We start from the raw sequence: 23,112 nt of genomic DNA, 5'->3' as shown, positions 1-23,112 counted from the left end.
AAATCCGGGCTTGCGGTCGCTGGCAGAGTCTGCGGCCCGGTGGTCCCTGCTGCGTGTTCCAAGCTCCGAGAACCATGCAGATGTCCTACGCCATTCGGTGTGCCTTCTACCAGCTGCTGCTGGCCGCGCTCATGCTGGTGGCGATGCTACAGCTACTCTACCTGTCGCTTCTGTCCGGACTGCACGGGCAGGAGGAGCAGGATCAATATTTCGAGTTCTTCCCGCCCTCCCCGAGATCCGTGGACCAGGTGAAGGCTCAGCTCCGCACCGCTTTGGCCTCAGGAGGTGTCCTGGACGCCAGCGGTGATTACCGCGTCTACAGGGGCCTACTGAAGACCACCATGGACCCCAGCGATGTGATCCTGGCCACGCATGCCAGCGTGGACAACCTGCTGCACCTGTCCGGCCTGCTGGAGCGCTGGGAGGGTCCGCTGTCCGTGTCAGTGTTCGCGGCCACCAAGGAGGAAGCTCAGCTGGCCACGGTGCTGGCCTACGCGTTGAGCAGCCACTGCCCTGATATGCGCGCCAGGGTCGCCATGCACCTGGTGTGCCCCTCGCGTTATGAGGCAGCAGTGCCTGACCCCCGGGAGCCTGGGGAATTTGCCCTGCTGCGCTCCTGCCAGGAGGTCTTCGACAAGCTAGCCAGGGTGGCCCAACCAGGGATTAATTACGCACTAGGCACCAATGTCTCCTACCCTAATAACCTGCTGAGGAATCTGGCTCGTGAGGGAGCCAATTATGCCCTGGTGATCGACGTGGATATGGTGCCCAGTGAGGGGCTGTGGAGAGGCCTGCGGGAAATGTTGGATCAGAGCAACCAGTGGGGGGGCACCGCACTGGTGGTGCCTGCTTTTGAGATCCGCCGAGCCCGCCGTATGCCCATGAGCAAGACTGAACTCCTGCAGCTCTACCAGGTGGGCGAGGTCCGGCCCTTCTATTATGGGCTGTGCACACCTTGCCAGGCGCCTACCAACTACTCCCGCTGGGTCAATCTGCCAGAAGAGAGCTTGCTGAGGCCTGCCTACGTGGTGCCTTGGCAGGACCCCTGGGAGCCATTCTACGTGGCTGGAGGCAAGGTGCCCACCTTTGATGAGCGATTTCGGCAGTATGGCTTCAATCGAATCAGCCAGGTACCTAAAAGGGAGAGGGCAAGGGGGATGGGTAAAAGTGGTGGTGGGGTCAGGGATGGAGTGGCCCCAGATGGAAGGAGGCAGTAAAGCAGGGGAGATCACAGTTTGGGAAACCGATGGATAGTGCAGTTTCTAAGATGCCTCCAGAAGGGTGAGGAAGCCCATCTAAGCCCTGGGAACTCAGTGAAACTTTGCTGACTCTTCTTTCTCTCTCTCTCTACAGGCTTGTGAGCTTCACGTGGCAGGGTTTGATTTTGAGGTGCTGAATGAAGGTTTCCTGGTTCATAAGGGCTTCAAAGAAGCCTTGAAGTTCCATCCCCAAAAGGAGGTTGAAAATCAGCATAATAAGATCCTTTACCGCCAGTTCAAACAGGAGTTGAAGGCCAAGTACCCCAACTCTCCCCGACGCTGCTGAGTCCATCCCTCCCCTAGTCTGAGAATTCTCAGCCTTTGGCTCCTCAGGTCGCCCCTCAGGCCTGACTGGGGTAAGAAATGTCACTCCACTTTACAGAGGTAGCTATGGTGTTGGAACACTGGACTTGAATATGGGGTGCTGGGATCAAGTCCTAGCTTTACCACTAACTAGCTGTGTGGCCTTGAGCAAATCCCATTATCTCTCTGAGCTTCAGTTAAGCTGTCTGTAAACAGGGAGGTGAGAATACCTACCTCACAGAACTGTTGGGAGGCTCAGATGAGATACTATATGTGAAAACATTCTGTAAGCTTCGTACAAATGTGAAGTATTATTAATATTATTACAGTATTATTATTGTTATTATTATTAACAATTTTGGGTGCATGGACAATAGAAGAGTTAAAAGTATGAATGGTGCAGAGTTAAGTTGGAATACTTAATGAAATTGGCCTTTTGGAAAGAAATCGGATGAAAGCATACAGTTTAGTTTTTAGCAGAATCCTAAACTTCCTGGTTCTTCCAGGCCTCCATCTTCGGGGGCTCTGGAGGAGGGAAGGGTCCGCAGGCTCTATGAGTGACAATCTGAGATCTGTACCCTCCCATAGGCTGGGCTGGGTTTTTTGCTTTCGAATGACAATGTGTAAATAAACGAGTGTTCACACCCACAGCTGGCTTCGTTACTCTCCTGAGCTGGGGCCCCTGGGTTCTCCCTTTACACTTCTGGGGGAGAGGGCCGCGGATCCAGGGGCACCTGCAGCAAAGCGAGGAAACCGCTGGGGCCTTCCCAGCTAGCCTAAGGCCTGCGTGAATGTCGGCGGGTTGCTATGGAGACTGGCCCGCGGTATCCCAGCATGCCTCGGCCCCAGCGGTCCAATTGTGAGCTCCCCTGGCGGGCGCCTCCTGATGACTCACACGGAAGCGCCGGCAGGCCCCGCCTCCTGAAGAAGAGGGGTCTGCGCTGCGCTTCCGGGAGCCCGGCGGCTACGGCCAGTACCGGCAAGTTCGGGCACGTCTCAGGGAGCCTCGGACGTGAGGCCGGAGGCCTCAGTCCCCGCGGTGCGTATCGTCTTGCCCGGTGCCTGGTTTGGCCTCTCTGTTCAGTCGGTCCGAGACGGTACCATTTCCTCCTCTGGAGCCTAAGCAGAGACTTAACCGGCCTGACGCGCGCGGGGCCGTGGGGCCGAAGCCGGCGGCGGAAGAGCCCCCTAGCTATTCTCTGGCCCGCGCCGGCGCATCAGAGGGTAGAGCGGGGCGACAGGCTCCCGGAGGGCCGCGGAGTGTCTTGAGGTGGCTCTGCGATTGTGGGGAGGGGTCCGTCTTCTCCGGGGGCGTGCCCTCGAGGAGCTTACTGTTTGGAAACTGCTGTTCGCCACGCTTTACGGTGTGCTTTTCCATCCCTTTTGCACCCGGGTTAAGGAGGGGGTGCGGAGTGGGGAGGGGGTTGCGATTTAATTTAACACATTTATAATCAGAATAAGCTGGAAGGGAGAGATGCTTCTGAAAGAGATAGTACACACACAATGAGTCTTTACAATGTACATACACTTAATGGTGAAGAGGAATTGCCAGCGTTAGGACCTGAAGCGTAAAAATGAATCAGGTTTGGAGAACCGAGATTTTCAGGTCAGGTTCAGAACCTTGGTGAAATTATTGAGGAATGTGACTGAATTCTCTCCAGGCCAGGCATTAAGCACTGCTTGACTTGGTGTCAAGAAACATTAGCTACCACTACAGGCACCTGGGCTTCCAAGAAGTAAAAACTAATCCCTGCCTGCAAAAGTTTATTTTATGGTTACTTTGTTTTTGAAAATTATCCAGTGGTTAAGTGAGCCAGTACTGCGCTAGGAAGGAGCACAGGAGCTGGTGACCTCGCAGGGCTCCCACGTTCACTGGAGAGAGACTTCAGCAAGGACAAATAGGAGAAGTAAACAAGAAGGCTTCCTGGAGGCAGTGGTGTCTACATCATTCTAAAGGCTTACAGAGCAGCCACCAGAGAAGTTGGAAGAACATCACACTGAAATAGAAGGCCCTGGGTGGCAGAGATGATCTGTGGAGAGGAATGTTTAGTGTTCTTCTCAGGCCATCTCTTGGCAGCATTGGGCACTATCACTGCACCTTCCTTTTGAAATATTCCATGATTTTTGGTTTTTCCTTCTCTGCTGAGGTCTCTTATCTCCCCTTGTGTTGATCCTGAGAATTTCATCACAGGTCCCTTCTCACTCCCCACATTCTTTCTGCCTTGCTGGTTGCATCCTCCTGTGGACTGAGGAACTTTGTATATGCTGATGATCGAATCTCTGTAGCCCAGGTCTTGCGGTTCAGAGCCTAATTGTACCTCCCACCCCTTCTCTCGTTTCTAGCACTTGCTACTCACTCTGCTGGAATGTTCCCTCTCTGTCAGCACAACACCCTACCCTATCTGTTCTGTTTTCCTCTGGAAGCCCTGGCTATAGCAAGCTCCAGATTCTGGCTAGATATCCCTCCTATACACCCCAGTGTTTAACGCTCCTCACACTGTAGTTACTGTTCCTTTGCCCCGTCTCACAGGAACTCGTAAGCTTCTTGAGGTCAAAAAGTGTGTCTGTCAAAGTTGTACTTCTACATTAGCTGATGGTACCTAAAATTTCTTAGGTGCTCAGTAAATACTAGATGAATGAGTAAAAGAAGGAATGCTTGTCAGGGTTCCTGAAAGGTCAACATAGATAACCACTGAACAATATTGGCATTAGCCAAAAGGGCTCATTGGTTAACTCTACAGGGTCAGTTTCAGTGAGAGCAATGGGTATAGAAACAGATCAAAGGAGTGAGAGATAAAGTAGGAAGAGCAAGTATGCATATGCCTGGAAATATATAGCTATGAAATGGATGATGCAGTGGTTAAGTTGGTGTGGCTAAGGTTAAGGGTTAGTGTTTGTTTGCAGTGTTAGAGATGGAGCCCAGGGCTCCATGCATACTGCAAAGACTACCACTTAGTTACACCCCTAAACCCCTCTGCATTTTCTTAATGGTAGAGTATACCTGAGCACATCAGAAATTCTATGGGAAGGATCCTGCCATCTTGGTCTATTTTGTGCTGCTATAACAATACCTGAGGACTGGTGATGTGGCTCAGTGGTAGAGCTTTTGCTTAGCAAAAACAAGGTCCTGTGTTAATGTCCAGCACTGCCACACATGTAAAAAAGGAAAAAAAGAAAACAGCAATACCTGAGACAGGGTCATTTTTAAAGAACAGAGATTTATTTCTTAGGGTTCTGGAGACTAAGGAATCTTTCCTTTGTGAAGGTCTCTCAGCACTCTTGCATTGGGGATTAAGTTTCCTGCAGGTGAACTTTGGGAGACACGTTCAAACCATAGTATCTGCCAGAAACTGAAGACACAGGGGGAGCACTGAGGTCCCAGAGGAAACAAGAGATGGGATTTGACCCAGAGACCAGCAAAAGACAAAGATTGTAGAGTGTTATCAGGAAGAGAAAGCAGCTGAGGGAGTCATAGACAGAGGAACTATATGGGCAGTGGGAGGGAGAGAAGTGGGAATGTGAGAACTGGCCATTAGATGAGGTGAAGGAACTGGATTGGTAGTTCAAGTTCAGTCCATGAAGGGCCTTGAAAGCTCCAGTCAGAAGGTTTGGGAGTCTCAGCAGTGGGAAACCTGCCGTGGGCCTCTCCCCTAAGTGGATCACACCCTTTGCCAGTATTATAATTGGGGTTGTCCTCAACATCCAAGGGCAAGAGGATTTTCAGTCTCCTGCAAAAGGTACAAATGCCACCCAGTGTAATGCTCATGTGGTAAAGCCAGTCACTGCTCCCCACCCGTGTCTCCCTTGGGGGTCAGTGGAGCTCGACTCCCTGCTTGCCTCTGTGCTGCTCTGAGCTATAGGCACTAGTGAGTGATGCTTCACTTCCTCCTGCTTCCAGAGCCCAGATGCCTGTCCAGCCTCCAAGTAAAGACACAGAAGAGATGGAAGCAGAGGGCGATTCCGCCACTGAGATGAATGGGGAGGAAGAAGAGAGTGAGGAGGAGCGCAGCGGCAGCCAGACCGAGTCTGAGGAGGAGAGCTCAGGTGAGCCCCCACATACAGGTGCACGCGTGCACACAGGAGTAGCTGCCCGCCCCTCCAGAGCCGGCCCTGACTGGCCTCTTTCCCAGAGATGGATGACGAGGACTACGAGCGGCGTCGCAGTGAGTGCGTCAATGAGATGCTGGACCTGGAGAAGCAGTTCTCAGAGCTGAAGGAGAAGTGAGTGTGGGCACACCTCCGGCTGGGCTGATGCACCTGGGGGTGAGGAGCTAGTGAGGCTGGTGCTGACGTCCAATGTAACAAGCACCCAGCAAGCGGCCTGTGGGGAGCAGTGTTTGCCCGAGAGTGATGGTGCCCATGGGAGGAGCCAGTGGTATTCAGCTACCTTTCACCTCCCAGGTTGTTCCGAGAGCGGCTGAGTCAGCTACGGTTGCGGCTTGAGGAGGTGGGGGCTGAGAGAGCCCCTGAATACACAGAACCTCTTGGGGGGTTGCAACGGAGCCTCAAGATTCGCATTCAGGTGGCAGGTCCGTGGCCATCTTGTGCTGTTCCCCTCCTGGAACCCACAGCATTCTGTCCCCCTCTGCTCTCGACCCTGCCCTGCCTCACCTTGTTCTAGTAGCCAAGCAGAGCCTGTCTCCCTCCTTCTACAGGGATCTACAAGGGCTTCTGCCTGGATGTGATCAGGAATAAGTATGAGTGTGAGCTTCAGGGGGCCAGACAGCACCTGGAGGTGAGCCGACTGTCTGCCAGTGGACGATGGGCAAGGCCAAGGGCCTAACTGGGCCCACCTGGTTCCACCTGGTTGAGCAGCTGTGCCTTTTCCAGAGCGAGAGGCTCCTGCTCTATGACACGCTGCAGGGGGAGCTGCAGGAGCGGATCCAGAGGCTGGAGGAGGACCGCCAGAGTCTGGACATCAGTTCTGGTGAGGGCGGGGCCCAGCTCTGCCAGTGCCCACCCCTCTGGACCTCAGCTTTCCTGGCTGCACAAGGGAGGGTCTGAGGGCCTGCCTCTTGGGCATAAGTGAGACCAGGCCTGGAAGGGCACAGCCCAGTGCCTGGCAGAGTGGGCCCCCTTTACCCCTTTCCAAAATGGGGAGTTGTTCCTGACATGCCAACATATACAGTGGCCACAGTCCCCTCCACATCCATGGCACCTGTGTTCGTAGGGGTCTTGAAGAGGTCAGAGTTGTCTTCGTTGTGCTCTCTACTAAACACGTAGTTAACTGAGGCTCACTGAAGGGCCGTGGCTTCTTCCCCAAGCCCCACCATTGTTCAGTCAGGACCTAAGCAGCCCTAAGGGGATCCTAGCCCCAAGCCCAGGGTTGAGTCCTTGGGTGGTGATGGGGAAGGATGGGGAGGCCGGGCTGGCCCATGGGGGGACACAGAGGCCACAAGGGGTGGAAGTGGCCTAGGGACCTTCACCCTGATCCTGACTCTGGGTTGCGGGCACAGAATGGTGGGATGACAAACTGCACGCCAGAGGTGGCTCAAAGACCTGGGACTCGCTGCCACCCAGCAAGAGGAAGAAAGCACCTCTCGTCTCTGGTATCCTTCCACCCAAGGTGGCCTAAAACTGGACAGAATGGCAGGCAGGCTCCAGATTCCGGAAAGGGGACTGGAGGGGACATGAGAGACAGTGGGACTAGATACATAGATGGTTCAGTGTCATGTGATCATGCCCAGGCCAGTCCAGGAACTTCGTAGGGAATACTGGGTATTCCCTGCCTATATGGACCCTAGAAAAATAGAAAGCTCACCTCAGTGACTGCCCATAACTTCTGAGTGAGGATGAGCCTTTGAGCCCCTGGCGCTCTCTACATGCCAAGTGTGGGCCCCAGTAGTCTGGGCTTTCCCGACCCAGCCCTGCTGCCTCCCACTCGGAGGTTCTGCCTGTCCCTGCCTTCTTAGTGTCATTGCACAGGCTGCCTCTTCTGTGAAGCTTCTTCTGGTCTCCCTGTGCTTGTGGCGTCTTTGCGACCATGTCCTGTCTCTAGGTGCCCATATCCCAGAGGGGACTTGCTGCCTTCACCCATCCTCAGGCAGGAGCCCCATGCTGGAGCTTGCTGTGTCTTCCACCCACCTGCTCAGGCAGCAGCGATGAGCTGAGTGCCCCTTCCCGTGCAGCCAGAGCCTTTGCCTTGTGGTGATGGAGACAGGGAGGGAGGGACCTGGAAGGTAGTGACTTCCCGGGGAGCCATCAGGGGCTGAATGTGCAGAGACCTCCTGTGCAGAGCACAGGTGAGGGGGGACCACAGGAGTGTACTTTCAGGATGGAAGAGGCCAGAATTTGCCTTTAGGTGGGGGAAGAGGTCCAACGAGGAGCCAGTTGGTGACATGGCCAGATAGAAAAGAAGGAGCAGGGCCCCTGAGAGTGGAATGGGCCTCTGCCACCTGACCTGGAGAAGGGAGGTGAGGGTGCAGGGTAGGGGAGCTTGGTGGACTCTGAAACAGGCTGTGGGGATCCCTAACAACCAGGGGGCCCTGAGGTAGGAGGCAGAGGCTGTGTTCAAATCTAGACTCTGAGGGACCCCTCAGTACTGTCCACACACCTCTTATCCTGAGCATTGTATAGGTGGCACTACCACCTCTGGCCTCCCCAGCACAGCCCCCATCACCTGTCCCCTCCAGCAGCTATCCAGCTTCCTTGACCCTGTCACAGGCCCTTATATCGTGTACATGCTGCAGGAGATTGATATTCTCGAAGACTGGACGGCTATCAAAAAGGTGGGTCCCGGCTGGGGATGGTGGCTTACACCTGTAATCCCAACAATTTGGGAGGCTGAGGCAGGAGGATCTCGAGTTCAAAGCCAGCCTCAGCAAAAAGGGAGACTCAAAGCACTCAGTGAGACCCTGTCTCTAAATAAAATATAAAATAGGGCCAGGGCTGGGGCTCAGTAGTCAAGTGCCCCTGAGTTCAATCCCCAGTGCCCAAAAAAAGATGTATCCACTCCTGCTTGAGTTCCCATCCTGCCTCTGACAGGGCCTGCAGCACAGGCCCCCCACTTAGATGCCGGTATCTGGTATCTGAGAAGTTCTCTGCTCACCCTCATTGCAGCAGCTCATGGTCTTCTTAGTCCAGGCTGCTCTGAAGAGAGGGACGTGCACCCTGTCAGCCCCTTGTTCCAGGCAACTCCATGGAAGAAAAGGAGGGAGGGAGGAAGGGAAGGCCATAGGACTGGCTGTGCCTCTGACAAGAGACCTCCAAACTTTGCCTAGAAAGGGTGTCCTGCTCCCCCTGCTCTGTGCAGCCCCCACCCCTCAGAGGCCTTTATGGAGGGGGGGGCTTGCCAAGCTGGAGGCAGGCTCTCAGGGAGGCTTTTCTCACTACCCAGGCCAGAGCAGCAGTGTCACCTCAGAAGAGAAAAGCAGATGGTAAGAACCTCAGGGTGTCCTGCTTCCCCTTCCCATCCTGTCCCCACACCTGCCTCCAGCGAAAGAGCCAGAGAGAAGACACTGGCTGTGTCAATCAGTGGCCTGATCTAGGACTGAGAAGTGTGTGTAGCAGGAACCAGGATGGGGAGTCTCTGGGTTGATGGAATGAGGTGGGTTGGAGCCCCCAGCCTAGATGGGCCAGGGCGGGCCAAAGCCCCTTGTATGAGGGCTCCCAGAGAGAGGCACCCAGTATCCTGAAAGAAGTGGCCGCCTCCTTTGTAGTTTAACTTCCTCTCAGTGATTTTCCCCTTCCCACAACCCCCAGGACCATGACTCTGCTGTTCACAGCCAAGGGTCCCTCAGAGCAGCTGGCACCACACCCAGGATTCACGTTTTCCAGCAGACAGGCAGACAAGCTCCTGGGGCTGCACAGACCACTCTCCAGTGTTACTGCTGGGCCCCACTCTGCCCTCCTCAGAGCCTGCACAGCTGTGGCCCCAGAGCTGACCTGGCCAGGCAAGACTGTTGTCTCCATCTCTGACCACCTTTCCCTCCTGAATATAAACCTCCTCTGTCCTCCAGCCAAGATGACAGGCCTTCCTAAGCCAAAGCAATACCCCTCCTGCCGACCTCTCCACTGAGCCAGGGAGCTGGGCCCGTGGCATGGGAACTGAGCCAGACAAGGGGCTGACATATCATTATATGTTGGGGGCCTGTCCATTCTGGCTGGAGCTGGAGGTGATAGCCAGGCTTCCCAGGTTTTCTCAGGGCTATTCCTGGTGTCTGCCTCCCAGATTTTGAAGACTAGAATTAAAACCTTTGCCTGGGACTCTAGTGTGACCTGTGTGTGTATGATTTACCTTGCAAGGAAATCAGGGGTTCCCTGGGGAGCACCTGAGACAGACTTTCTTCTGGGGCCTCTGGAGTCTGGGGTACAGGCTGGGGGGAGGGAGGCAGACCTGGAGTCAGAAGCCACATGTGGGTCAAGGCAGAGCATGAGAAGCACGCAGCCCCTGGTGGGGAAGGGACTGGTACACGTGCTTAGAGACCAGGTCATGTCTGCACCTGCCCCAGTTGCTTGGCAGATTGGCAAGGCAGGCTGGCAGGGCCTGTGCGTGGGAGGCAGCCGGCGGCAGCACCATGTGCTAACGACCTCACAGCCACACTCCCCCTGGTTAGCACTGAGTGTCAGAACCACCCCCAGAACCTCAGTTAAGCAAAGGGGTTGGTTTCCATGGAGACACAGCATCCTTTCTCCATGGCAACCTGAAATCCCAAAACCCAAGTTAGACTCAGGAATGAGTCATGTGTGACCAGTAGGGGGTGCTCTCCCACAAGGCTGACCCACAGGGCAGGGACAGATGAGCAACTGACCACAGACTTAAGGTGACCCAAAGGCGAGGCTTGTGCCTATGGGGACTGAGCCAGTTGTGCTTAACCCCTCCCCACCCAGCTGCACTGTGTGAGGAGGCTGGCAGACTGCAGGAAGCACTGTGCAGAGGTGGTGCCCTGCAGCTGGGGCTCCCAGAGTGGCGCTGGCATGGAAGGGATCCTTGCTTCTTGAACCTGGGACTAGAACAGTGAGCCAGCTGTCACTGGCCAGGAGGAATGGGGCCAGGCAGAGTGGACACACAAGAGTTAACGGTTGGGGTGTGACAGGGCGAACCGCCCTCAGGAAGTGTTACTCACCACCGGGAATGTGCACGCCTGTGCCTTGGGGGCTGGATTCTCTTCCTGAGTCCCAGAGAAGCCAAAGGAGCTCCCAGCCATGGAAGACGCTGGGCAGCCAGGAACACACCCTCTCAGAGACCCCTGCCGGAGCTTCACTCCCGGGCACCTGGAGAGAGAAAAGTTAGTGAAGTTGGAGGGGCAGCCAGGTGGGGCAGGGAGGATCTGGAGGGGAGGTGGGAACCCCCGAGGGCAAAGGGATGGGCAAAGCCCTCCTCCCCACCTCCTGCTCAGATCTGGGTGCCCACCTCCAGGCCAGCCCAGGACCCGCTGTACGACACACCAGACAGCAGCCGGGGGCAGACAGGTGGGCCCCAGCAGCCGGCGCGCACTGTGAGCCTGCGGGAGCGCCTGCTGCTCACCCGACCTGTGTGGCTGCAGCTACGGGCCAATGCAGCAGCTGCACTGCATGTGCTGAGGACCGAGCCCCCAGGGGTGAGTGTAGGGACTGGCCAGCCGAGTCGGGGGTGGGGAGAGCGGGGCTGAACACTGAGGTCTTGAGCCACGTGACTGTCCACTCACAGACATTCCTGGTGCGGAAATCGAACACTCGCCAGTGCCAGACTCTGTGCGTGCGTCTACCAGAGGCCAGTGGCCCCTCTTTCGTCTCCAGCCACTACATCCAGGAAAGCTCTGAGGGTAAGAGGGACAGTCTGGCAGGAAGGGGCTGGAGATGGGGGGATGGACCCTTCTCTGGTCTCACTTCTCTCATCCCTCAGGCGTATCCTTGGAGGGCTCGGATCTCATGTTCCCCGACCTTGTTCAGCTCATCTGTGCCTACTGCCACACCCGGTGAGTCGGCCCACAGACCCTGCTCCCCGGACAGCCTGTCCTCCCCACCCCACTGTAAGATTTCTCCACCTGACTCTGCCCCCCTCTCTGGCCTCAGAGACATTCTTCTCCTCCCGCTCCGGCTCCCCAGAGCCATACACCAGGCAGCCACCCACAAGGAGCTGGAGGCTATCTCCCATCTGGGCATTGGTAAGGGCTCCCTGCACCTGTTGCACAGATGAACAAGCTGAGGCCAGAAGGGGAAGGGAGGGCACCAGAGCCACAGCTTGCCTAATGCCTTTCCTTGGTGGGCACCCTCCCGAGCCTTCTCTGAGACCCCATTGGTTTCTGGTCCCTAGAGTTCTGGAGTTCCTCTCTCAACACCAAAGCTCCGCAGGGTCCACCTGAAGGCCCACCCCTGCCCAGGCTGAAGGCCCGATCCCCTCAGGAGCTGGACCAGGGCACTGGCGCTGCCCTCTGCTTCTTCAACCCCCTGTTCCCAGGAGACCTGGGCCCCACCAAGCGAGAGAGATTCAAGAGGAGCTTCAAAGTGCGGGTGTCCACAGAGACCTCTAGTCCTCTGTCACCACCTGCTGTGCCACCTCCCCCAGTCCCTGTGCTGCCTGGGGCTGACCCCAGTCACACAGAAAGGCTGCCCCCTGGGCGGCTTCTGAGAAGGGAGAGCTCAGTGGGGTACCGTGTGCCTGGAGGCACCAGCCATGTCCTCCCACTCCTGCCCTCCCTCCAGGAGGTGGACTGTGGCTCTCCCAGCAGCTCTGAGGAAGAGGGGCCAGCTGGGTCCAGGGGGAGTCCCATGACATCCCCTGGCCTTGGCCGCCGCAGGCCTCTGCTCCGGTCCATGAGCACTGCTTTCTGCTCCCTGCTGGCTCCCGAGCGGCAGGTGGGCCGAGCAGCTGCAGTGTTGATGCAGGACAGACACACAGCTGTGGGCCAGTTGGTGCAGGACCTACTGACCCAGGTGCGGGCCAGCCCGGAGCCCCAAGAGCTGCAGGGCATCCGCCAGGCACTGAGCCGGGCCCGGGCCATGCTGAGCGCAGAGCTGGGCCCTGAGAAGCTGCTACCGCCAGAGAGGCTGGGTAAGGCCCCAGCCTGGCCTCAAGTTTAGCCCCAGCTCTTCAAAACTCCAGTCCTTCCCCACCGCCCCTCCTCGCCCCGTGCCACCTGGCTCTGATAACTGTTCTGCTGCTCGCCCGAGCACCCTTGTCTCGGCAACATTCAAGTGAATTCCACCCCCTGCCTCGCTCCCCCAACCTGCCTCCTGCTCTTCCTGCTCCCAGACAATTCTGCCCCTTCCCCCCTGACCCCCGCGCCTCCTCCCGCAGAACACATCCTGGAGAAGTCCCTGCATCGCTCAGTGCTCAAGCCTCTCCGGCCCATCCTGGCAGCCCGCCTGCGGCGCCGGTTTTCTGCAGATGGCTCCCTTGGCCGCCTGGCTGAGGGCCTCCGCGTGGCCCGAGTGCAAGGCCCTGGAGCCTTCGCGTCCCACCTGAGCCTGCCCTCCCCGGCGGAGACCGAGCAGGTGCGCCAGAAGCTGCTGCAGCTGCTCCGCACCTACTCACCCAGTGCCCAGGTGAAGCGGCTCTTGCAGGCCTGCAAGTTGCTCTACACGGCCCTGAGGACCCACGTGGGTATGGCCCCCTCACTGCCTTGCCCTGTCCTGCCCCCCCAGTCTGAAGCAGGCCCCCGAGGAGAGCAGCACAACAGGGGAGAAGAACCTGACCCTCCCATCTCAGATGGTGAAACTGAGACCCACAGAGGAGAGCACCCTGCAGCCCTCCTTATGGTTGTTAGGACACCCCATTTTCTATGGGCTGGTGCGCTAAGGGGGGGGGGGCCACTATCTAAGAGAAGGAGAGGACTCTATCCTAAGTTTCTTCTTCCTACGTCCCCACAGGGGAGGGCGCAGGCGCAGATGAGTTCCTGCCTCTGCTGAGCCTTGTCTTGGCCCAGTGTGACCTTCCTGACCTCCTGCTAGAAGCCGAGTACATGTCGGAGCTGCTGGAGCCAGCTCTGCTCACTGGAGAGGGTGAGGGCCCTACCTGCCCTCTCAGTAGATGCAGGGCTAAGGGGCCTTAGCTGTTATATGGGCCCTGGGAAGCAGGGCCAGGGAGAAGGTCACCCCATGCCCAGCCTGAGCTACACTCTGCCCCCTTGTGTCCCAGGTGGCTACTACCTTACCAGCCTGTCGGCCAGTCTGACCCTGCTGAGCAGCCTAGGCCAGGCCCACACCCTCCCCCTCAACCCCTCCCAGGAGCTGCAGCGCTCCCTGAGCCTCTGGGAGCAGCGCCGCCTGCCTTCCACCCTCCACTTCCAGGTAAGAGGCCCGCCACACGGTCCACATGAAACCCGTGAGCCCAGAGCAACTGTGACAGCACCCAGTCCCCTCTAGTCCTACATCACATTGCAATAGGAGCAGCGCCCTACCTGAATGTCAAAGCCAGCCTTTGAGGGAGGGGGTCCCCTGTGCCCAGCACTGGACTGAGTGCTCCAGGGCAGCCTCCCTGGATCTTCACAGAAACACTGAAATGGGACCATTATTATCCCCACTTTACAAACGAAGAAACAGACTGATGTAGAAAGGAAAGGGACACCCAGCCCCAGCCAGGGCTCTCCTTCCTTTGTCATCAGGCTTCAGTTCTTGAATCCACCTGGGCTCTGGCCTGGGTATCCCCAGAGCTGTCCACTGCCCCATCCTTCACTCTTTCCAGCCTTGCTTGTGAGTACAGACTCTAGCCAAGTCCTGAGTTCATCCCAATTCCACCATTTCTTGTTTTGGGGGGCTTGGACAAGTTATTCTTTGTGTCTCAATTTTCTCTTCTGTAAAATGGGTACCCAGGGCTGCCATGAGGATTGAAGTGTGTTGGTGCAGGATAAATGCTTAGAGCACAATGTAAGCTCTATCTGAGTGTCCCTTTAGACTCGTGAGACCCTGCTGGGCTGGCCTTGCACCTGCAGCCACGACCCACTAGCTCAGCCACACTCCCCCTGCCCCAAACCCCTCTCATTGTTTACAAAACTTCTGCCAATTGGTTCCACCACTGGGTACATACCACCCACCCCGTCCCTGTGTAGCCTTCTCTGGAGCCACATACACACCAGAGAGCGCTGAGTACTTGTTTTTGCTTCTTTTCCTGCACAGCACCTCCTTCGAGTAGCCTACCAGGATCCTGGCAGCGGTTGTACCTCCAAGACTCTAGCTGTGCCTCCTGGGGCCTCAATTGCCACCCTGAACCAGCTCTGTGCCACTAAGTTTCGAGTCAGCCAGCCAGATGTTTTTGGCCTATTCCTGTACAAGGAGCAGAACTACCACCGCCTGCAGCCTGGAGCCCTGGCCCACAAGCTTCCCACAGATGGCTATCTGGTCTACCGCCGGGCAGAGCGGCCTGGGACCCCAGGGACTGCAGCAGAGGAGGCAGGCAGTGGGCAGCCAGTGTCAGGTAGCCAGAATGAGGAGAAGGGGGTACAGGGAGATGAGGATGTGGAAGCCAGAGCCAGCCCCAGGGACACTGGGGGAGAGTCAGAGACAACTGCTGAGGGAAGAGAGGGTTAGGTCAGGGGGAACCTTCAAGAGCCAGAGGCTGCGGGAGCCAAGCAGCAGAGGAGTAGCTAGAAGGGGCCAGAAGCATCACCTGGAGCAGAAGCCTCTGAGCTGGTGGGGAAGGCCTTCGTAGCCATCAACCCCACCCTCCAAGGCCACAGCCTTCTTGGCAACCCCATCCAGCCATCTCTGGTGTCCGCCACCACCTCTGAGTGGTACTTATCTCCGTGAGCCTATCTGCCAAGGAGCTGGGAGACTGGCCACTTCTGAGTAACTAGAGTAAAGTTGAGGAGGTTTGGGGGATCCCAGACTGTGTTCAAGCACCCTTGCTTCTTGTTCTTCCTCCCCAGCCACAGGGGTGAGTGTGCCCCACAGGGAACAGATCAATCTGATGCCCAACCTATGGCATGGGGGTGGTTTCCTTGCCTTCTGTGACATAGGCAGGGCTACTGTGGACTTTGGGGCCCTGAAAAGCTCTATCTATGCCTGGTGTGGGAAGGAGGCAGCAGAATGGCAGCAGAGGACCAGCTTCCCCCAGCCTCAGCATCCTCCTCTGCAAAGTGGGTACACTATTGCTGTCCTGCCCTTCACCCAGAAGTGCTCGAGGGTCCTTAATGGATTGTTTCATTGCAAAGTAGAGCTCTTACTAGGGGAAGGGGGAGGGGAGGTGGGCGTTAGCAGCCCCCACCTGCTCTCAGGTGCCTGCTCCCTGCCAGGCGGGACCCTCTGCTGCACAGGAGTCAGACCCCGGGGAGAAAGTACCCTTGTTCCAATCTTTCCCGAAAATTGGCAGTCCTCCCGGGACTCCAGCATCCCCAGGGAATTGGGCAAGGGCAATAATGCCCACCAGTGGCCCATGCGCTTCCAGGATGGGGTGGAGGGCAGGTGGAGCTTGGAAATCATTTACTCTGCATCAGATCTTTTGGTCCTCACAAAAGCTCTGTGGGCAGGCAGGCTATGTTCTTGCTGGCCCCACTGAGGTGTGGGAAGGCAACTCCCAAGAGTCACACAGCAAATCAGCCTCAAAAGGAAGCCCAGAAGAGGCTTCAAATGTAAGCAAAGAAAAACCGCTGACCACCAACCACGAGGGGGCGTGCACAACCCAGAGAGCTGCCGAGAGCGGCTAGGATGGCCAAGGGCCACGGAGCACAAGCAGTTGCTGTTTGCCGCCATGGAACAGCACAACGTGGGGGCTGAAGCTACTGGCCCTCACTCAGGTCCTTCAGAGTTGGGTCTGGGTGAAGCCAGCCTCTCAGTGGCCATTCTTTCAGGAAAGGATTGTCCCTGGATGAAGGAGGGCCCCAACCAGTCTCAGAGACACCACCCTGAGGTGCTGAGCACAAAGGGACATCAGCCCATGTGTCAGACATGACAACTGGGAAGTAAAAATTGTGGACATTTGCTTTCAGATGATCCAGATATAGCCTAGGTGCAGGGCTTCCAAATTTTCACTAGGTCCCAGAAGTTCTCCCCGCTTCCAGCTACTTGCTAGTAGGGAGTCTCCCCTTTATTCTGTTGTATGTCCTCCCCCTACCCAACCTCTGGCCCCAGAGCCTTACAGTGCTTAGCATGCCATAGGTGCTCAATAAATGTTGTCCCTTAATTAGAGGTTGATAACTAGGAATGAGGGGCCCTGGGGATACGGGAAGAGAGATTCTGGGAACTAAACACAGGATGTGTCAAGCTCAGTCCCAAAGGAGGGATCTGGAATGTCTGCAGGGGTGCTCAGAGAACCCCCAGGGCCGGATGTGGAAGCGGGTCTCACAGGAACAGTCAGAGGCTTCTGGGCCCCTGACTCTGGACCATTTGCAAACACTTCCCATGTTCAGTCCTAGTTCCTGGCCTGGAATTCAGTGATCCTCCAGCAGTGGCTCATGGGAGCACTGCCAGATCCTGCCTGCATCCTGGGGACTTTTGTTTACCTGATTCTCAGGGGCCCAGGCCACATCAGCATGACCAAGTGTGATGATAAAGGGGCAGGGGCTCCAGGCAGGGTAGGAGATAATAAGCCAGCGTCATCCCTACTTTACAGATGAGGAAACAGGCTAGCTTGGGGCATGTGGCTCCTTACAGGACAAAGGACTCAAACACGAGGTTCTCCAACACAGAAAGACTCATTTACTCAATACTCAACAGTAATATATTGAGTGTCCTGTGTAGATCAAGCACCAAGCAGCCACAACCCACAAGGAAATGGGTGGAATCTCGTCTTCCTCATGCTGTGATCAGGGAGGAAGCGAAGAGCCTGCTGCATTTTAGGGGGTTCTGCACCACCCCTGCCACCAACCACGCTTGTCCTTATAGAAGAAGAAGCCAAGGCTGAGAGGTCATGCACTTTGTCCAATGTCCACTGCTACAGGGCAGGGCTGGGACCCGGAACTGATGTTTGGCTGCGTGGAGAGCAGCAGTCATTTCCTTGCTTGGAAATGTTGCACTTATCACTTCCAAAGTCACCCTAGTTGTATGTGTGAGTGTTTATTGTCTGTCTCCCCCACTAGCGTGCCAGAGCCAAGTTGGCCTTGTTCCCAGCTAACTCTCGGTGGGCCCTAGAACAATGCCTGGGCCGGAATTGGCACTTAGTAAATCTGTGCAGAACAGTGTGGAATGATGGGTCCAGGATGACTCTATGAAAGGGCTCCTGTGAGTTCCTGGGGTGGCATGTTCTCCCTCACTGCCACCAGGGGGTGTGCACACCTCATTTCCAGCTCCATGCCAGGTGTCTTCTAAACAGAGGCCCATACATAGGAGACTCAGGACCCTGGGACCCATACCCAGCCTGGCACTAGCAGTGGAGTAGGGATCCTGCAAAAGCAGGTCAGGACAGGGATGAGGGAGGGGCCACCTGTCCCAGGTTCTACAGCCTCATAGGCCAGGAGCCAAGGCCTATGAGATGGCCTGGGAGAGGTGGGGTGGACAGCAGGCACCTGACTCACCCTCAGTACAACATTTAACACCCTGCAGTGACCCATGTTCAACATTTAACATCTTCTGACCCATGTTACCTCCCACGATTCCACACACAGAGACTCCTGACCCCCATTCCAACACAGAGTGTAATACCCATCCACCACAGCAGGCACAAGAGCACCCAGGCACCAGTAGGGCACCCATGAGGACGAGTTGGCATAGAGACCTTAGTGATCAGCTGCACAGGATCTCCTGACACACTCAGACCTACCTGTGCAGAACTGCCACAATACCCACATCACCTGCTCAGATATGGCCACACACACACGACTTTGCTATATAGCACAGGGCTGCTATTACCTGCAGTCTGAGCCCTGAAAGTGCAAATACACAAACACACAGACATGTGCGCACACACATACACCATACTTTTTTTTTAATATTTATTTTTTAGTTTTTAGGTGGACACAATACCTTTTTTTTTTTTTTTTAATGTGGTGTTGAGGATCGAACCCAGTGCCCTTCGCATGCCAGGCGAGTGCACTACAGCTTGAGCCACGTCCCCAGCCCACACCATACTTTTTTTTTTTTTTTTTTTTTAAACTCTCGAGCATGCCCAAGAGGTCCAAGCCCCTCTCCTGACTAATCTTCCCAGCCCTGGCCCACCCCTGCCTCACTCACCCCCCACCCAACCCGGCCCCTGGTAGACCCTGGGGGGGCTGTGAGTGCTAGGCAGACCCCTGTGAGGGGCGTGGCAACCCCACTGGCCAAGCAGGAGGCAGAAGCCGGCTTCGCTGGGTGGGGAGGCCTGAGCTCATCAGATTCCAGCCGGCCTGATTCACAGGAAGAGCCGGGGAGGGTCTGGGAGGGGACAGAGCCCAGGGGCTGGGGTTCTGGGGGCCTGGGTGGGCTTTAGGAGAGTCCGGGATCTAGAGCAAGCCTTTTAGTTGGGGTTGGGGTTTCCTGAGGGGGTGCCGGAAGGAGAGCCTGCGAGGCGGGGCTCCTGGGAGGGGCTTAGGACCCTGAACTGAGCTGCAGGATGAGACAATCGGCCCTGCCCGCCCCACCCAGCCACCAGGCCCCACGCCTTTTCAGCAGCTGGGTGTCTTTAACCGGGGTTAGGCCAAGGGCGGGATGGGGGAGCAAGGATAGGGTGACCTTCCCGGCCCATCTGGCCCCTCAGGCTCTCGGGCAGGCAACCCATGAATGAACTTCAGAGGTCCCAAGGGGCTGGGCCTGCTTAACTTAGTCTGTTGGGGCCCGACGGGTTACAGATCCACGGGGCCCTGCCAGGCATGGATTCTGCCAGAGAGACAGAATGCTTGGGCTGTACCAGCGCCAGGGATGTTGCTGAGATGGAGCCCTCTGCGCCTGCTACCCCTAGAACTCTGTCTCTCCAGCCAGGCTGATGCTGGGAAGAGGTGGGGGCCCACGGTGCCTAGACCCAGTTGCAGGGTGACAGGAAGAAAGGATGGGGCTGGGGGCAGGACAAAGGCACAGGAAGTGCCTTTCTTGGAACTCTGCACCAAAATAGCCCATTCTGTTCCTACACTTGGTCTCCAAGTCCCAAGGGGAGGTGTGTGTCACCAAGGAGACCCTCACCAGGGAGGGGCCTGAGTTGACCTCAGTCTGGCTTTTGCCTGTCAGCCATTCAACCCCCACCACCGGCCTGCGCTCCACTTTGAAGTCCCAACATAAATATCATGTCTGCTTGGTTCTCCTTCCGGGCCTGGTCAGGCCCCCAGACCTGGCTCGCACCCCAGCCAGCCCTGGGGCTGCAGTGCTGGGAGAGAAGAGAGGCTGGACCACCCAGGGTTGGGGGCAAGCTAGAGACTCTGTGACAGAGACAGAAGGACCCTGGAGACAGAAAACACAGAAAGAGACAGAGCACCAGGAGACAGTAGACAGGGAGACCCCCAAGACCCACAGGAGAGCTGCAGACCCAGACACGGGGGAGAGGAGAAAGGGAGGCGAGAGGCTGCAGTCAAAGGGAGAGACACCGAGATGCAGAGATCCTTGGGGACACTGAGGGGGCAGGAGGAGGAGGCATTGACAGGAAGAGAAGGGAAAGTAAGAGCCTTCAGAGAAAGTTCCAGAGGTGAGGGGCTGTGGGAGGCTGGGACTGGGGTAGCTGGGGAAGAATGTCGTGGGACCAACCGTCTCATTTGCTCAGGCCTGAGGGGGTTCCTAGGACATGGGGTCTGTAGTGCTGAAATCAGAATGTCCTCAGAAAGCTGGGACAAATTGGTCACCCTAGGTGGCAGGCTTAGGAGGGAGGTTCCACTCCCACAGGTAGCCTTGGATCACTAAGAAGCTTCATCCTTGAGAAGGGCTGTGGGCATGTGCAGGGGCAAGTCTAGTTCCTTTTAGCTCTGACATGGGCTCAGGATTCCCTTTATTTTCTTTTTTCTTTTTTTAATGTTTTTTTAGTTGCTGAGGATCGAACCCAGTACGTCACACGTGCAAGGCAAGTGCTCTACCACGGAGCTACAGCCCCAGCCCCAGGATTCTGTTTCTTGAGGGCAGATGTGGCCAGATGTTCATGTCAGGCATCTTCCAGGAGAGCGAATGGGGCTTCCAGCTGGGTCCAGGTTGGGCAATCCAGGGACAGCCATATGCTTCATTCACACAGCTGTGGGCACAGGTGTGGACTAGCCGAACACACACATCACCCAGCTGTGTGTGTCCACGACAATGCCGGGCCTGTGCACACAAACACTTGTGTGCACACAGGCAAGCACATGGCCATGCACAAACATGGGCTCTCTCCAAGGCAAAGGCACCCACAGCCACCTCCACCTTTGGGGATGCTGAGGAGGGACTGCACCCCTTCTACCCTAGCATTCCCACCCCATCCACAGGGAGGGGGGCTCCCTGCAGGGCTATCCTACCCAGAAGCACACCGGGTGTGGCACAGCACGTGGAGCAGGGAGGAGGCTGCCAGGTCTCCCTTCCCTCCTCCACTCCCACCTCCTCTCGGGCTCCCACCCAAGACCAGGCGCCTCCCACCCACCCTTCAGCCTTTCCTCTTGACAGCCTCATGGCTGGATTGGTTTGGGAAGAATTTAGACATGGAGGGAGATGGGGGATGGGACAGAAGGAGGCAAGGAGGTGACTTGTACACAGAACAATGTGCTGGCTCAGCAGCCTGGGTGCCAAGGCTCTCCAGGATGCCGGCTGGCTCAGGGGGCGCCCCCCAACCACACCCGACCCCTGGCCCTGGCTGTTCTGGGGCCTTCTCCAGGCCAGCCCCTCTGCAGGCTGCCTACCTCTCCCCCATGGCCCACACATTGTATCCAAAAACCACCATCTGCCTCTTGCCTGTCCCAGTCGCTGCCAGCCAAGGCTCCTTCTGGTGGCTTGGGCTTGTGTTTTCATGTCCCGTTGAGGTGTGTGAGCACTCCCTATGTGGGCCATGATCAGAGCAGGGAACCCCAGCCACCTGACCCTCAGTGTGAGCTGAGCCTGGTGTCCTGAGCTTGGAAGATACATTGTCCCCTCCCCCAGTGGGAGTTTCATTGGCCTCAGGCCCCAGCAGAGAGAATGACTGTGTAGTATCAGGGAAGAGTCACACTTGATCCCTGCAGTGGTAGCCCAAGCTGTTCCATGTTCCTGGGATGTCCTCCTGCAGAGATGGAGAGTTCCGTTGTGAGCATGCCACACACCATGGTGGCTACTAGCTCTGAATCGGGGCCTATGACTTTAACCTATGTCCCTGTACCCAACCATGCATCTAAATATCATCTTATCCACATACTCCTCCACTTAATAATTCCTACATCTATCCATCTGTCCATCATCCACCAACCCATCCATTCATCCATACTTCCTCCTGACCATTTTTTCCACATTGGCATCCATACAATCATCTGCCCATGCATGCATACATGCATCCATTCACATACCCACCTATCCATGCACCCACCCATGCATCCAAATGACCATCCATATACCCACCACATATGCTCCAAGCATTCATTTCATCAATTAACATCTTCTCTGTGCTGTGGATAAACCAAGACCAGTCAGGCTCAGCAGGAAGAGTAAGACCCCGACCAGCCCTGTCTCCAGCTCCTCACCCCAGACCTTTGATGTGGTTCTCACTGTGTCCCCCATTCCAACTAGAGCAGAAAGTTCTTAGGGAAATGCTACCCTACCTCTCCCAACTTGGAGGAGACAAGTGAGTACTAGGAACCTTCCTAAACTAGGCATCCAGAGTGTCTTCAAGTCCCTTTAACTTTGTTGGGTCCAGAGATGCCCCTCCTCTGCTCCCCAGCCCCCATCCTTCTCAGGCTTCCCTCCACTGGTAAGTACTAGTACATCTGGAATTTGACCTTTGACCCTCCTCCTCCTATTTCCTATTTCCCTTGCCTGTCCCCAACCCCTTGACCCCACTGAAGCTGGGGTCCTGACCTCTGATCTGACCCACCCACTTGCCAGATGGCCTGCAGCCTTCTCTTAGACGCCCTAGCACTGGCCATTGCCCGAATCATGACTGGGCTCACCACACCCTTGGACCAGGCTCAGGACCGCCCCTAAGGAGCCTCCAGAGGCTGCCTCCCCCAGCCCGGCCCGCCCTGCTGCCCTGCTGTCCAGCCAGCTCCTTCTCCTTTCCCAGACTATTGCAACAGCCTCCTCACTGGTCCCTGGCCTCCAGCCCCCCTCCACCCACCGCACACCATCCATGAAGATCGCTCCTCATGCCTCTGTCCCCATGGCAGCTGCCAAGCCAGGCCTCTACTCCTCTCTGCTCCCTCTCTCCAGGCCTCACCTCCTCCTGAGGCTCTCCCTGGGCCCAGTGCAGTGCTGTGCTCTCCAGGCACATCTGAGCCCTCTGTGCCTTCTTCCTGGTCTGCCTTCCTGCCTCCAACTCCATTTCTGCCATCATTCCTAATTCCCAGTCTCTGCTCAAATGGTGCCACAGGGTGCTACAGCAAAAAGAGAACTGGACTAAGAATCAGGAGACATTGGTCCTGGTCTGAGCCCTACCACTAAGTGGTTCTGAGACTCCCTAGGCCTCAGTCCCCCCGCCCAATGCAGAAAGACTTCCTGTTTGCAGGGTTCTCCCAGTTCTGGGATGGTCAGACTTCATGGGGAAGGCCAGCAAGTGTGGGGAGCAAGTGGTCTCTGGTCCCAGGTGGAATCCCAGCTCACACAGTTCATCTCCTTGAGCCAGGCTCTTCACACATTGGAGTCTTGTTCATTCATT

The 23,112-nt window shown here is 56.5% G+C and overlaps 3 protein-coding genes across 7 annotated transcripts; all 3 read left to right on the top strand.

Moving 5' to 3' along the window:
- On the top strand, window positions 1–2,210 carry B4gat1 (beta-1,4-glucuronyltransferase 1). The gene is made up of 2 exons (XM_015503144.2): window positions 1–1,130; window positions 1,354–2,210. Exons 1-2 carry the CDS (start codon window positions 75–77, stop codon window positions 1,543–1,545), a joined length of 1,248 nt encoding a protein of 415 aa, XP_015358630.1. The 5' UTR covers window positions 1–74; the 3' UTR covers window positions 1,546–2,210.
- Window positions 2,211–2,443: 233 nt separating this feature from the next.
- Window positions 2,444–17,600, top strand: Brms1 (BRMS1 transcriptional repressor and anoikis regulator). 4 transcript variants are annotated; one of them, XM_048807673.1, is made up of 11 exons: window positions 2,444–2,601; window positions 5,461–5,606; window positions 5,693–5,783; window positions 5,964–6,091; window positions 6,218–6,297; window positions 6,393–6,489; window positions 7,019–7,111; window positions 8,226–8,290; window positions 8,899–8,952; window positions 16,489–16,494; window positions 17,590–17,600. In XM_048807673.1, exons 2-10 carry the CDS (start codon window positions 5,468–5,470, stop codon window positions 16,489–16,491), a joined length of 750 nt encoding a protein of 249 aa, XP_048663630.1. In that variant the 5' UTR covers window positions 2,444–2,601; window positions 5,461–5,467; the 3' UTR covers window positions 16,492–16,494; window positions 17,590–17,600. The 4 variants fall into 4 exon arrangements, with proteins under 4 accessions (XP_048663630.1, XP_048663629.1, XP_015358634.1 ...); XM_048807672.1 differs by having other exon boundaries at window positions 6,378–6,489; XM_015503148.2 differs by lacking the exons at window positions 16,489–16,494; window positions 17,590–17,600 and adding an exon at window positions 9,264–9,772 and having other exon boundaries at window positions 8,899–8,938.
- Rin1 (Ras and Rab interactor 1) lies at window positions 10,357–15,319 on the top strand. 2 transcript variants are annotated; one of them, XM_048807671.1, is made up of 10 exons: window positions 10,357–10,789; window positions 10,921–11,101; window positions 11,191–11,305; window positions 11,386–11,458; window positions 11,556–11,647; window positions 11,797–12,534; window positions 12,781–13,086; window positions 13,353–13,484; window positions 13,621–13,772; window positions 14,087–14,206. In XM_048807671.1, the coding sequence occupies exons 1-10, from the start codon at window positions 10,707–10,709 to the stop codon at window positions 14,189–14,191; spliced, it is 1,977 nt and encodes a 658-aa protein (XP_048663628.1). In that variant the 5' UTR covers window positions 10,357–10,706; the 3' UTR covers window positions 14,192–14,206. The 2 variants fall into 2 exon arrangements, with proteins under 2 accessions (XP_048663628.1, XP_015358635.2); XM_015503149.2 differs by lacking the exon at window positions 14,087–14,206 and adding an exon at window positions 14,598–15,319 and having other exon boundaries at window positions 10,692–10,789.
- Window positions 17,601–23,112: the final 5,512 nt, after the last annotated feature.

Source organism: Marmota marmota, unplaced genomic scaffold (genome assembly GCF_001458135.2).
Source record: "Marmota marmota marmota unplaced genomic scaffold, marMar, whole genome shotgun sequence".
Lineage (NCBI taxonomy): Eukaryota > Metazoa > Chordata > Mammalia > Rodentia > Sciuridae > Marmota > Marmota marmota.
The sequence above is the reverse complement of the archived record's forward strand: the minus strand, read 5'-3'. Positions and strand labels throughout refer to the sequence as shown.

Coding starts and splice junctions, on each gene's coding strand:
- B4gat1 (XM_015503144.2), top strand. CDS start 75: ATGCAGATGTCCTACGCCATTCGGTGTGCCTTCTACCAGCTGCTGCTG. Junction 1,131..1,353: donor GCTTCAATCGAATCAGCCAG/GTACCTAAAAGG, acceptor CTCTCTCTACAG/GCTTGTGAGCTTCACGTGGC.
- Brms1 (XM_048807672.1), top strand. CDS start 5,468: ATGCCTGTCCAGCCTCCAAGTAAAGACACAGAAGAGATGGAAGCAGAG. Junction 6,298..6,377: donor GGGCCAGACAGCACCTGGAG/GTGAGCCGACTG, acceptor CTGGTTGAGCAG/CTGTGCCTTTTCCAGAGCGA. Junction 8,291..8,898: donor ACTGGACGGCTATCAAAAAG/GTGGGTCCCGGC, acceptor CTCACTACCCAG/GCCAGAGCAGCAGTGTCACC.
- Rin1 (XM_015503149.2), top strand. CDS start 10,707: ATGGAAGACGCTGGGCAGCCAGGAACACACCCTCTCAGAGACCCCTGC. Junction 11,306..11,385: donor CATCCAGGAAAGCTCTGAGG/GTAAGAGGGACA, acceptor CTCATCCCTCAG/GCGTATCCTTGGAGGGCTCG. Junction 12,535..12,780: donor GCTACCGCCAGAGAGGCTGG/GTAAGGCCCCAG, acceptor CTCCTCCCGCAG/AACACATCCTGGAGAAGTCC.